General features: G+C 36.3%; 1 protein-coding gene across 14 annotated transcripts in view; it reads right to left on the bottom strand.

The window, feature by feature from the left end:
- The window catches only part of SLTM (SAFB like transcription modulator), a 59,401-nt gene that overhangs the window by 26,813 nt on the left and 19,074 nt on the right, over nt 1–13,514 (bottom strand). For 7 of the 14 annotated variants that reach the window (XM_036440518.2, XM_036440580.2, XM_036440527.2 and 4 more), the window contains 3 exons: nt 12,972–13,019; nt 1,765–1,792; nt 58–526 (listed from right to left, as the gene is read on the bottom strand). In XM_036440518.2, coding sequence (XP_036296411.1) covers nt 58–526; nt 1,765–1,792; nt 12,972–13,019 — 545 coding nt within the window. The remainder of the gene's footprint in view (nt 1–57; nt 527–1,764; nt 1,793–12,971; nt 13,020–13,514) is intronic. The other 7 variants (XM_036440545.2, XM_036440499.2, XM_036440509.2 and 4 more) reach the window with 3 other exon arrangements.

Here is a 13,514-nt window from a genome sequence, read left to right as displayed (position 1 = left end):
TGATCTTATTGAATGCTGGAATTCAGTATCGTAAAGAACTGACATAGAAAAACAAACCTCTTTGCTTGACCAGAGGCCCCAGTAGACGAGGGCCCTTTCTTCAAAGTATCCTTTTCTTTGTCTCCAGATTCTGCTTTCTTAGTACTTTCTCTGGCTTCCTTCTCAACAGGATCACCCTTCACGAAGTCTTCCTTCTTACCATCTTTTCGGTTCGCATTCATCTCATAATCCTTGCTTTCCTTCTCCGGGCTCTGTGCAATGGCGTCCTGCTCATCTTTTGGCTTACTTGCTTCGGAATCTGTAATTTTCACATTTTTACCTGTTTCTAGGAGGTCATCACCATCAAAATCCAGAGTGATGGCATCTTCAGCCTGGATTGTGACCGAGATGTTGTCATCCTCAGCTTCTTTCACAGTCGCATTAGCTTCCATCTCTTCATGAGCTGTGTGATCAGCCTCAGCTAGGCTCCCTTCTGAAGGAAGAGGTTTAGATACTTCTTGTGTACCATCACCAGAACCTGCTATATCTAAGAGGATTTAACAGGAATAAATATGGCAAAACAAGAAGTTTAAACAATTTCATATTCATAAGCTAGAATAGGACCTAGAAAATATAAAGCCAGTTATTAGCACTGATGGAAGGTTAGGAAAAAAACACAAGGGTATTAACTAATATAACAATCCTTTACCCAGGATTACTTATTCTTCATGGGGAAAAAATGATCTCTATATATAGATACCAAACAACAAAACTGAGAAAATGGTTTCATCCTGAGGATACCAGCTCTTCATTTCTGGTTTTAAGTTAATGGCATATGGAAGATTTTTCCCTCTCCAGGAGATAGTGATGAATGTGAAGATGTGTTATTCAATGTTCAAATCGTAGTCCTTGTGACCTTCAGAACTCCCATGGTGACGTCTTGAAAGGTCACAGCCTTAGGATATCAGTCTTCAAATTATTTCGGACCCCGTCTTTTTCATTCTTCTTCTTTAATTCTTGGGTAGTCCAGAATCATACGGAAAACTGCTACAGAAAGCTCCAAAGATGGCCTGCTCCATTATGTTCAGGAAATTGGTTATTTCCAGTCTTCATCCTGTCCAGTCAGTCCTGTAGGTACCATTTTCAAAGATATCTTGCATTCCCCCAAAGAGAAAGACTTCAGGCATGAGAGTTTCAGTCAGTAGCTTTACTTCATCATTGTTTCTAGGCTTTTTATTTTGTCTTGCTTAGAACCCTGTTCCATGTCCTTTCTAGTCCCAAGTAGGATCCCTTGACCTCTGTCCAAGAACTCTTCCATAATTTTGTACTGACCACATGTATTGCTACAATCTCCATGTAATTATAATGGGTGAGACAGCTCTCCTAAACTACTAAAACTGTCAGAAGACTGTATGAAAGTTTGTTTAAGCAACAAACAAAAAGTCAGTCTCCTGGTCACCCAACATTTTTAGGAACAGTTGCATGCTATAACTCTAATAAGCACGTATGAGTTACTGCAGTGTCAGTCTTATGGATATAATAAAAAAAAACGGCATTGTCCACTACAGTAACTAATACGTACCGTTAAGTTATAACATATTTTAAGTATGAAAGAAAATTAAAACCAATTGAAAAATAAAATAAAAATATTAACTTAATTTACTAAATTGATTAATTTGAAAATAAACGTACTTAAAAATAGTATTTCAAATAAATGTTTTATTTCATATAATTTACTGTTTTTCTAAATATCAGCAATTTTGAAACTCTACTCATCACACATACCTTTCTCATTTTCTTCTTCCTCACCATCCTGAAATTCAAAGAATAATTAAATGTAAATTGAAGTCACTTAAAATTGGATTTTAGTAGTAGTATAAAATCAGTCAACTTAAATTGGTATATAATTTAACAATATTAATTAGGGATACCTATCACTATCAGATGTACAATATTCCAATAAAAATCAGAGCCCATTTAAGGAAATGGGTCACATGCCTGATATATGATTTTAGATAAGAAAACAGGCAAATCTATCAAAAATTAGATCAATAATGCACTGGATAATTTTTCAGTATTCAAAGCTAGTTTATATAACCCAAATCTTACTCACATTAAGAGCTGCCAATAAAAAGAACAAACTGATTTTTTTATGTAACTCAGTTTATTCTTAAGGCATACTGTTCAAAACAGTACAAGAAAATATAACCTCAAGACATATACTTTCATGAGGTTAAATGTATATTAACAGACAAATGAACAAAAAACGCACTCCCCTTTTAGGCATCTAAGAATAGAAGAAGGAAGAATTACAAAACTAGTTAGTTTCAAATTATTTATTCCTTCTTATCTGTTAAAAATTAATTCATAGCGCTAGCTGGTTTGGCTCAGAGAAAAGTGTTGGCCTGCAGGTTTGATTTCGGTCAAGGCACGTACCTCGGTTGCAGGCTCGAACTCTGGCCCTGGTGTGGGCGCATGCGGGAGGCAACCAATTGGTATATCACATCGATATTTTCTCTTTGTCTCTCCCCCTTTCTTTTACTCTCTCTAAAAATCAATGAGAAAATATCCTCAGGTGAGGCTTAACAAACAAACAAACAAAAAAAGAATTCACAGTCGTTATATAGACAATGCCCAACCACTTTACTAATTTATAGTTAATGATTAAATAAGTTAATATTTGTGCTATAGGTAATGAAAACAAGGTAACCCTTATTTTTTAAAATATGTGATTTTCACCTAATCTAAAATTAAGCATGTGTTAGCTTAAAACATGAATATTACAAAGGAAAAAATCTTATTTACACCAAACAAATACAGCAAAAATCTCTGAAGTAATCACACAAAGATAAAACCTACATTTCCCCAAGTTAAGTATCATAACGAATAAGCAAAGTAAAATGCATTATAGTCCCAGTAATAAAAAAAAATTAAGGGAAGTTTAAATTTACAACTTTAAAAAATAAAACCTGTGTAGAAGTAGATCATTTTCAGTCAAAGCAGTGTGAATTTACCACATTCAAAGCTTTAGGGTAGTGATTCTCAAACCTGGAGTCTGTACCAGTATCTGGAAGGGCTTATTAAAACATTGCTGAGTACCAACCCCAGAGTGTCTGATTCAGGTCTGGAGTGGGGCTTTAGAATTTGCCTCTCTAACAAGTTTTCATGTGATGCTGATGCCGTTGGTTCAGGGACTATAATTTAAGAACCACTCACATGCTTTAGAGTGATAGCCTAGCAGTAAATGAAGACTCACAGCAACATTTAACTGTAAACAAAACTTTAAATGGCATATTTATCTTACAACACAATTTCAGATTCATATAAAAGCATGTATTCCTTAAAACAGCAAATATTTTACCATATGCTCAAAATTACATTTGGATAACTACCATATTTCTAAGAAAGCATTTAAATAAAATTTTTACTTTAAGTTAACCCACAAATGCCAATGAAGGAATGACCAATTGTTTTATACACTAAAGTAATATGACGAAAACTAAAAACACCAAACCAACTAAGCCACAAACTTAGAAAGTAAAATAGTCCAAAATAAGTTGATTATTCATAATATTGGAAACCCTATTGTTACATTACATTACATTACGTTCTAGTAATCGCAACTGTTATATTGGAAATAGCTATAATCATTACATTTCTAATCTGCAACATTCGGAAAGGAAAGGAAAATACTTTAACTTGGGTGGAACAGTAGGCTATATCAGCACAGGATAAGTTATGCTAGAATTATTGATACATCTTTTTCTTACAAACTCTCTTTGACTTTAGTAATTTATCTTGGAGGGCTAAGTGAACTAGAATACCTTAATTTTACTTTAAAGCAGAACAAATGAACGTAAGGAAGGCAAAATTTACAACTTTTGATGCCAACAGCACACCATTTGCAAGTTAATTTTTTAAAGACCAATATTGACAGATTCAAGAAACAAAAAGGCCAAATTATTTACTGTCCTGAAAAATAATATTCAAATACTGTGATGTAAAAAAAAGAAAAAGAAAAACCCTTTCTGCTATGGTTCCCACCAATTAGAAATCTTTTCTAGCTGCTAAACTGGAAAGGTTTGCCATATTTGGTTGCCAAAGGTTTAGATAACTATCATAATTATTCAACATGCTTTCTGAAGGATTTCATAACTTTAGTTTCTCTTTGCTACATATGCTTAAGTGTTCCTAGGAGAAGCCTCTCACCCAGTTTCTAGAACATAAAACCAATTACCATGGGGGTGAAGCACAAAAGCAACTAGGGTTAATAAAAAAGATGAGCTAGGCATCAGTGCACATTTATTTTAGAGAAGTTATGTGCAGTAAGCATTGCACTACCTAAGTTAAACCAAAAGTCAAAAATAAGCATAAAGCCCTAGCCGGTTTGGCTCACTGGATAGAGTGTTGGCCTGTGAACTGAAGGGTCCCAGATTCAGTTCTGGTCAAGCCCGGGTTGTGGGCTCGATCCCTAGTAGGAGGCGGGCAGAAGGCAGCCAATCAACAATTCTTTCTCATCATTGATGTTGTTCTCTCTCTCCCTTCCTCTCTGGAATCTATAAAAATGTATTTTTTTAAAGCCTAAAAATCCTTGAAATAAAGGATCAAATCATGAAATACAAGAAAGAAAATGGAAAAATTTTTCCTGTCTAAATAATATATATGTACAGATATGATATAAACCCAAAGCTTCTCTATTAAAAAAAAAAAAAAAAAAAAAAAAGAAGCTTCTCTATTTCTTTCTATTTTATCCTAGGAGAAGCAATGATTATAAGAGACAAAAACAAGGCTAAGACTTATTTTTCATTTAACAAAGTGGTTGCTATTTACCCATTCTGTTACCCTTTCCTAGGTTAAGCTTATGACATGTAAATTTCGTGTGCTAAGTAAGACAACTGCTTCTGGAAGGCCTCCTTTCTCCTGACTTGTATGTAAACACTGTATTCAGCTTAGCTGATTTAAAATAAACCTTCAAAATAACCCTATCCATCTTGCAATATGCTAAAGATCATGGGAAGTATAAAATACCTGGCACATAATACACACTCAATAAATAGCCATTGAATGAATTTACTGAATAAATATAGTGGAGACACTGCTATTTTTAAGTGGAGGGAGTGAACTGAGGGCTGCTTTTTTCAAAAAAAAAAAAAATATATATATATATATATATATATATATATATATATATATATGTATATATATATACATATATATATATATATATATATATATATATAAATTAATTTTTTACAGAGAGGAAGGGAGATGGATAGAGAGCAACATCGATGATGAGAGAAATATCAACCAGCTGCCTCCTACACAACCCCTACTGGGGATGTGCTTGCAACCAATGTACATGCCCTTGACCAGAATCGAACCTGGGACCCTTCAGTCCATAGACCGATGCTCCAACCACTGAGCCAAACCGGTTTCGGCACTGATGGCTCCGCTTTATACATGTATAGAGTTTAGCCCTAGCTAGTTTGGCTCAATGGATAGAGCGTCAGCCTGCAGACTGAAAGGTCCCATGTTCAATTCCGGCTAAGGGCACATGCCTGGATTGCAAGCTCGATCCCCAGTGGGGGGCAAGAGGCAGCTGATCAATGATTCTCATGCCAAAACCAGTTTGGCTCAGTGGTAGAGCATCGGTCTGCAGACTGAAGAGTCCCAGGTTCGATTCCGGTCAGGGGCATGTACATTGGTTGCGGGCACGTCCCCGGTAGGGGGTGTGCAAGCAGCAGCTGGTCGATGTTTCTCTCTCATTGACGTTTCTAGCTCTCTATCTCTCTCCCTTCCTCTCTGTAAAAAATCAATAAAATATATATATATGAAAAAAGATTCTCTCTCATCATTAATGTTTCTATCTCTCTCTCCCTCTCCCTTCCTCTCTAAAATCAATATATATATATATATATATATATTTTTTTTTTTTTTTTTTTAAAGAGTTTAACTGCTACACTGTGCCAGTACCACAGAACTCACAGAACATTTACTAGTGTGGGTTATTTAGTGAAAAGATTAGGCATCATGAGACCTGGATATTTATCTTGTATCTTGTCTTTACCACTGAAACAGTTTTACTTTGGTACTGTCATCTATCTAGATGAATTTCATCTTTAACATAAAGCATTAGAAAAAGCTTTGAGGAGATGGAGATAAATCTGCCTTTCAGAGGTATATAAACTTCATATGACAAAAAAAGGGGCAAAGGCAAACAAAGAAAGGAATTCCCCAAAAATGTATATACACTTTAACAGCCTGGTAGCTCAATTTTGAAAAGAAAATGTATTTTAATAAACACTGCCTTTATAATTCATTATTCAAAGTGTATGTATACATTTTTGGGGGGACACCCTATATATATTATGTAATCATAGAAAACAGAAGATTGAGGCTTGAGGAAACTTTGAAGAATTAAAGCATTAGCAAATATAAACATTTTTGAGAAAATTTTCCAGAAAATTCTAAAGTAACTGTATCTTAAAGTTAGCAATACAAGCAAGCCCTGGCTGGTGTGGTTCAGCTGATTACAGCATCATCCTGTGTACCAAAGGATTGTGGGTTTGATTCCAGGTCAGGACACATATCCAGGTTGTAGGTTCAATCCCCTATGTGTATGGAAGGCAACCTATTGATGTTTCTCTCTCCTTCCCCTTCTCACTATAAAAAGAAATAAAAACCTTAATAGCACGTCAATACCAAATATATACACCAAATTCTATCTAGTATGAAAAATGCTAAAAATTTAAACTTCAAGTAGAAACAAGAAGATTGGCTTTAAATAAATAAATCTCTATGCCGAAACTGGTTTGGCTCAGCGGTAGAGCATCGGTCTGCAGACTGAAAGGTTCTGGGTTCAATTCCGCTCAAGGGCATGTATAATACATTGGTTGCGGGCACATCCCTGGTCAGGGGTGTGCAAGAGGCAGCTGGTCGATGTTTCTCTCTCATTGACGTTTCTACCTCTCTATCTCTCTCCCTTCCTCTCTGTAAAATATCAATAAAATATATATTTTTTAGCCGGGACCGGTTTGGCTCAGTGGATAGAGCGTCGGCCTGCGGACTGAAAGGTCCCGGGTTCGAATCCGGTCAAGGGCATGTACCTTGGTTGTGGGCACATCCCCAGTGGAGGGTGTGCAAGAGGCAGCTGGTCGGTGTTTCTCTCTCATCGACGTTTCTAACTCTCTGTCCCTCTCAATTCCTCTCTGTAAAAAAAAAAAAAAAAAAAAAAAATATATATATATATATATATATATATATATATATATATATATTTTAATGTCTATACAAATATATTGCCTAATTACTTATACTTCTTTTGTTGTTGTCCATCCTCACTGGAGGATACTTTTCCACTGATTTTTAGAGAGAGGATACTTTTCCACTGATTTTTATTTATTTATTTTTTTCTACAGAGAGGAAGGGAAAGAAATAGAGAGCCAGAAACGTCAATGAGAGAGAAACATCGACCAGCCGCCTCCTGCACACCCCCCACCGGGGATGTGCCCGCAACCAAAGTACATGCCCTTCACCGGAATCGAACCTGGGACCCTTCAGTCCGCAGACCGACGCTCTACCACTGAGCCAAACCAGTTTCGGCCCCACTGATTTTTAAAGGGAGGGGAAGAGACCCAGAGAAACATCACTGCGAGAGACACATCGATTGGTAGCCTCCTGCACATACCAGGACCAGGGCTAGGATTGAGCCTGCAACTGAGCTATGTATCCTTGACTGGAATTGAACCCAGGGCCTGTCCAGAGGCCAACGCTATACCCACTGAAATAACTGGCTAGGGTGTTAAAAGCAAATAATAATCATGACTTTAAGATTTAGCAAGGGGGCTGGTGAAGGGGGCTTCTTAGAATATATCTTGTCTTATAGCTTTTACTTTGGATAATTTTAAAATAAGATTAAATTTTTTAAAAAAATTATCTAAATACTGAAAATAAAATAAGTCAACCTAACCATGTATTAGCTGGTGTATAATAATATAGAGCACAACTGTACAAAAAAACAGTAAGCTGTTCATTCCCACAGGGGGACATCCTTGGAAGAGACCTAACTGGAGGGAACAAAAATCTTAAATTATTTTCAATAATCATATTGATGTTGGTATTATCATCCTAAGATTGTTGTGGTTGTGCTATGAAATAAATGAAGTCATTAACTGAGAAATATCCCCTGTGAACTCAAAACCTATTTTATCTTAAAAATAAAACAAATAAAAAAACACATTCTCTTGCACTGTACATTGAAAAGCAATGGATAACCCTCCCCCGAGACTGCTGTCTTAAAATAGCATTTACCAGTCAAAGAAAAAAATGGCTGATTTTAGGTCTAGAGCAGGAACTAGAACATTATTATATACCATAAAGCAAGGAGGCAATCAGACAATTAGTGTCATGTTGGAGAACACAAGAGCCAACTTGTAGAGGTATATACTTTCAACATATTCCTCCCTGACCCCCATAGTTACAGATGGGACAATGTGAGCATTAATAATAATAATACAATTAACTGAAATACATTAAATGCATTTAAATGCATGAATTAAAAATGAAACTAAGGGAGGAAAAAGGAAAAATAAAAAATCCAGTCACTGTTGGGAGATGCTAGTGAACCAGCTCATTATTCTGAAAACTAATAAATGAAAGGAAAAGAATCAAACATATATCTTGGCTTTCCTGTGTAAACTGTACCACTGAGAAACCAAATAGTAGATAAGAAATTTCTCTTTCTATTGAATAAAAGCATTCTAGGTATTAAACAAGAAAAAAAATGACAGAATTAGAACATCACTATTTTAATCTATGGAGTAGGGAACAACAATGACTGGCACCATCACCAGAAAGATACCACCACACATTATGTGCATCCAAATGGAAGAATACACTACCTACGAAGTAGTTGTGTATTGGGGGGAGGGGATGTAAGGAGGGGGCATCCTGAATTGGATAGCAAGCCTCTTGATCCTATAACCAACTAACCAATTACAGGAAATGCAGTAGACAGAGGAATATGTGAAATGACTGTACAAGAATGTAATCAGCCATAGTCAGTTTGACTCAGTGGACAGAGTGTCAGTCTGAAGGCTAAAGGACCCCAAATTTGATTCCAGTCAAGGGCACATGCCCATGTAGTAGAAGGCAGCCGATCAATGATTATCTCTTATCATTGATGTTTCTATCTCTCCATCTCTCTCAAATCAATAAAAATGTTTTTTAAAAATGCAATCAGCAAAATCTACAGGGTTGGCAAACTACACTAATGCCTCATATAGCTATGTCCATTCATTTATACAGTCTAAGGTGCTCTCACACAACAGAGTTGAAAAGGTTTAACATAAACATATGACCTACGATGGCTAAAATGTTTCCAACCCGCCCTTTAAAAAAAACTTCGACAGCCGAAACCGGTTCGGCTCAGTGGATAGAACATTGGCCTGTGGACTGAAAGGTCCCGGGTCAATTCCAGTCAAGGGCATGTACCTTGGTTGCGGGCACATCCCCAAGAGGGGGTGTGCAGGAAACAGCTCATCGATGTTTCCCTCTCATCAATGTTTCTAACTATCCCTCTCTCTTCCTCTGTAAAAAATCAATAAAATATATATTAAAAAAACTTGCCAAAACCAGTTTGGCTCAGTAGATAGAGCGTCAGCCTGCGGACTGAAAGATCCCAGGTTCGATTCTGGTCAAGGGCATGTACATTAGTGTTGGGCACATCCCCAGGAGTGGGTTTGCAAGAGGCAGCTGATAGATGATTCTCTCTCATCGATGTTTCTAACTCTATTCCTCTCTCTTCCTCTCTGTGAAAAATCAATAAAATATATATTAAAAAAAAAAAAAAACTTTGACAACTCTTACTCTACAGCAGTGATTCCCAAAGTATGGTATGTGTACCCCCAGGGGTACGGTAAGAGTTTGGTGGGGGTACAAGTTGCACCAGATTTTGGTGGGGATATGCACTGCACCGTGCTTAGCTGCGCCTAATTCTACGTTCTTATGAGTACGAGGAGTACTCAGCGTTACGAGAATTATAGAAAGGGTACACATATGTCAAAAGTTTGGGAAACACTGCTGTACAGGATAAAGTCAATTTCTTCAACAAATAAAAGGGGAGGGGAGATGGAAGGAAAAACTTAAAGATGAAAAGATCTGAAGTTATTTTGTCCTTTTGAAAAAATATTTCACAGCCAAAACCGGTTTGGTTCAGTGGATAGAGCGTCGGCCTGCGGACTGGAAGGTCCTGGGTTCGATTCTGGTCAAGGGCATGTACCGTGGTTGCAGGCACATCCCCAGTAGGGGGTGTGCAGGAGGCAACTGATCAATGTTTCTCTCTCATCGATGTTTCTAGCTCTCTATCCCTCTCTCTTCCTCTCTGTGAAAAATCAATAAAATATATTAAAAAAACAAACAAAACTAACCTTCACTTTCATATCTAAATGTAAACCATGGTACTATATATAAGTTATATTCTCATCCAGAAGACAGTTATTAAGAATTTCTTTTTTTTAAAAAATATTTCACAGTTCATGTTTTATTTTTTTAATAATTCTTTATTGTGGAAAGTATTACATATGTCTCCTTTTTCCCCCTATTGACCCCCTCCAGCATACCCCAACCCCTCATCCCCATCCCCCAATCGCACCTCAGGACCTCACTTCCCCATTGTCTGTGGCCATGCATATTGAATAGTTATTTTAATTAATCAAAATGTGCAGAGCTTATTTGCATCTGGATTCAAACAAAATCTAACTTTTAAAAAACTATAGTCAAGCCGAAACCTATTTGGCTCAGTGGTAGAGCGTAGGTCTGCGGACTGAAAGGTCCCAGGTTCGATTCTGGTCAAGGACATGTACATTGGTTGCGGGCACATCCCCGGTAGGGACTGTGCAGGAGGCAGCTGGTTGATGTTTCTCTGTCATTGACGTTTCTAGCTCTCTATCTCTCTCCTTTCCTCTCTGTAAAAAACCAATAATTTTTTTAAAAAACAACAAAAAAAAAACTACAGATAAGCATTTGGATACTAACTATAGTTGATGAAATTAAAATCTTACATTAGGAGTGATAATATAAAAAAATAAAATAGTTCTCTTCTAGAGATACATACTGAAAAATTTTAAGCAAAATATGAAGTATGGAATTTGTTTCAATAATACAGAAAGGGAAGGTGAATGAAGGTACAGATGAAACAATACTGCCCATGAGTTGGTAATAGCTGAAGCTGGGCGATGGTTCAACTCTACGTAATATTCCTTAATGCACACAGCAAGACAATAATCATGTATTCATTAAGCATGTCATGATGGAATCCAGAAGCATTTGTGTTTCTACATGTTTTACTATACATTATTTTTTTTTTAAAGTCATTTTACTCCAAAAGAAAATTCTGAAGAAGTAACTACCCTATCTTTAGATACAGTGAAGGAAAAACTTGACCCCTGATGAGAAATAAACAGGTTTTTTTCATTATCAGGATGGAATGGGAGCAAGGGCATCTCTAGCCCATAAAATTTTGTGACGTTAGAAAAAGGCACCCTCTATGATATAATAAATACATAGGCTAGTATGGGATTGGGAACCCTTAGACATGATGCCTTCACACAACACACAACCTGCACAACTGTAGGACTGGCCCTTGATGAAAATTTTAAAAGTATATGAAGTATACTTTGGTTGCCAAAGTATAGGAAGAATTCAACTCCACCTTTTTGCAAATTAGTAATCTAGAAAAGGGACTCTCCCCATATCTTCCTCATCTACTCTATCACTCAGAAATGAACGTATTTGGAAACAGTGTGAGGGACAAGTCTATACACTTTCACAGGCCTAACATTTCCTTCTAGAATTATCTAAATTATCAGAAATATTTCTCTAGAAATGTGGTTTCCCTCCATTGCAATAAATATAGCCTCATCACCCGAAACCGGTTTGGTTCAGTGGATAGAGGGTCGGCCTGTGGACTGAAAGGTCCCGGGTTCGATTCCAGTGAAGGGCATGTACCTTGGTTGCGGGCACATCCCCAGTGGGTGTGTGCAAGAGGCAGCTGATGGATGATTCTCTCTCATCGATGTTTCTAACTCTCTATCCCTTTCTCTTTCTCTCTGTAAAAAAATTAATAAAATATATTTAAAAAACAAAACAAAACAAACAAACAAAAAACACCATAGCCTCATCAAAGGCAAGAAAACTGCAGGAAAGAAGGTGTGACCAGAGGCAATCAGCTAAACCATCCATGACCATAGCCCCACTTCTAGTAGGTATTACAGTAAGGAAAAAAACAGGATTGATCACTATTTTCCCTAAATCCAGTAAAGAGAGGAACCCCTATCACTATTTGAAAGTATACTATTTAAGAAGGAGATAAAAAGGGGTTCTTGAATACAGATATGAGGAAAAAGACAAAGGATAATTAAAAAAAAAAAAACTGCAGAAAATGAACTATAAATGTCTTAAAATGTATACTATATGTGCTTAAAATGTATACTATATATATCACCATATGCCAAAAACATATTTTAACACACAACAGAAAAGCAGTCATTTCAACACACATATACACACCCCAAGTACATGTTTTGATTTTTATATTAACCCCATCATAGGAGTTTTAAAATTAACAAAAAATGTAACTAAAACTTTAAAAGGGATTAGTTCTTTTAAATGATTTATTTTATATCAAAGTGACAAAAAATCAAGAAGTGTGGACTTCTCACAAGACTGGTAATCAGAGTTATGTTTTTTAGAAAGGATGGACAGTTTTTAGGTTTATCCTGAAAATGGTAGAAACCTTATGATAACTTCTAAATATCTTTGTAGCAACAGAAATTTCAGCTGTCCGCTTTGAGTGTCTTTTATATACTACACTAACTAACTTAATATTCAACTTAAGGCAGTTTTATGAGATAGAGAATTACAAAGTCAAAAAAGATTCCTTCCGAGCCCTTCCACCCACAATATCAGATTCATAGGACTAGATGTAAACTTACTTGGGCTGTCAGAAAGGTATCATCTTCACCTTCTTGAGCTTCAATTTCCTAAGTAAAAGGGTATACAATAGCTGCTTTATAAGATATCTAGGTAACATGAGAATGCTTTTATTCTGTACCCAATTATCACTGGTCTTATTTCCTCACAATGTCTATGATACTGTTGATGCAAAGTTAATGCTTCGCAATTTAGACTACATTTTTTATGCCAAAATAAAAACAATCACACTGATAAAGAATTAGAAAAATCTCTTTCTTGAGGCCTTCATTTATTAGGCGAGGTAGAATATCAGTGTTTTAAGTGTGATTAAACACTAACAGCACTGACTTACTAATCCACTGATTTACTTAAGACCGTGGTTGGCAAACTGCAGCTCACAATCCACATTCGGCTCTTTGGCACCTTGAGTGTGGCTCTTCCACAAAATACCACGACCTGGGTGAGTCTATTTTGAAGAAGTGGTGTTAGAAGAAGTTTTAAAAATTGGGCTCTCAAAAGAAATTTCAATCGCTGTACTGTTGATATTTGACTCTGTTGACTGA

This window comes from Pipistrellus kuhlii, unplaced genomic scaffold (assembly GCF_014108245.1).
Source record: "Pipistrellus kuhlii isolate mPipKuh1 unplaced genomic scaffold, mPipKuh1.p scaffold_m20_p_1, whole genome shotgun sequence".
NCBI lineage: Eukaryota > Metazoa > Chordata > Mammalia > Chiroptera > Vespertilionidae > Pipistrellus > Pipistrellus kuhlii.
Note: the sequence above shows the minus strand (reverse complement) of the source record. Positions and strands in the feature narration are given on the sequence as shown.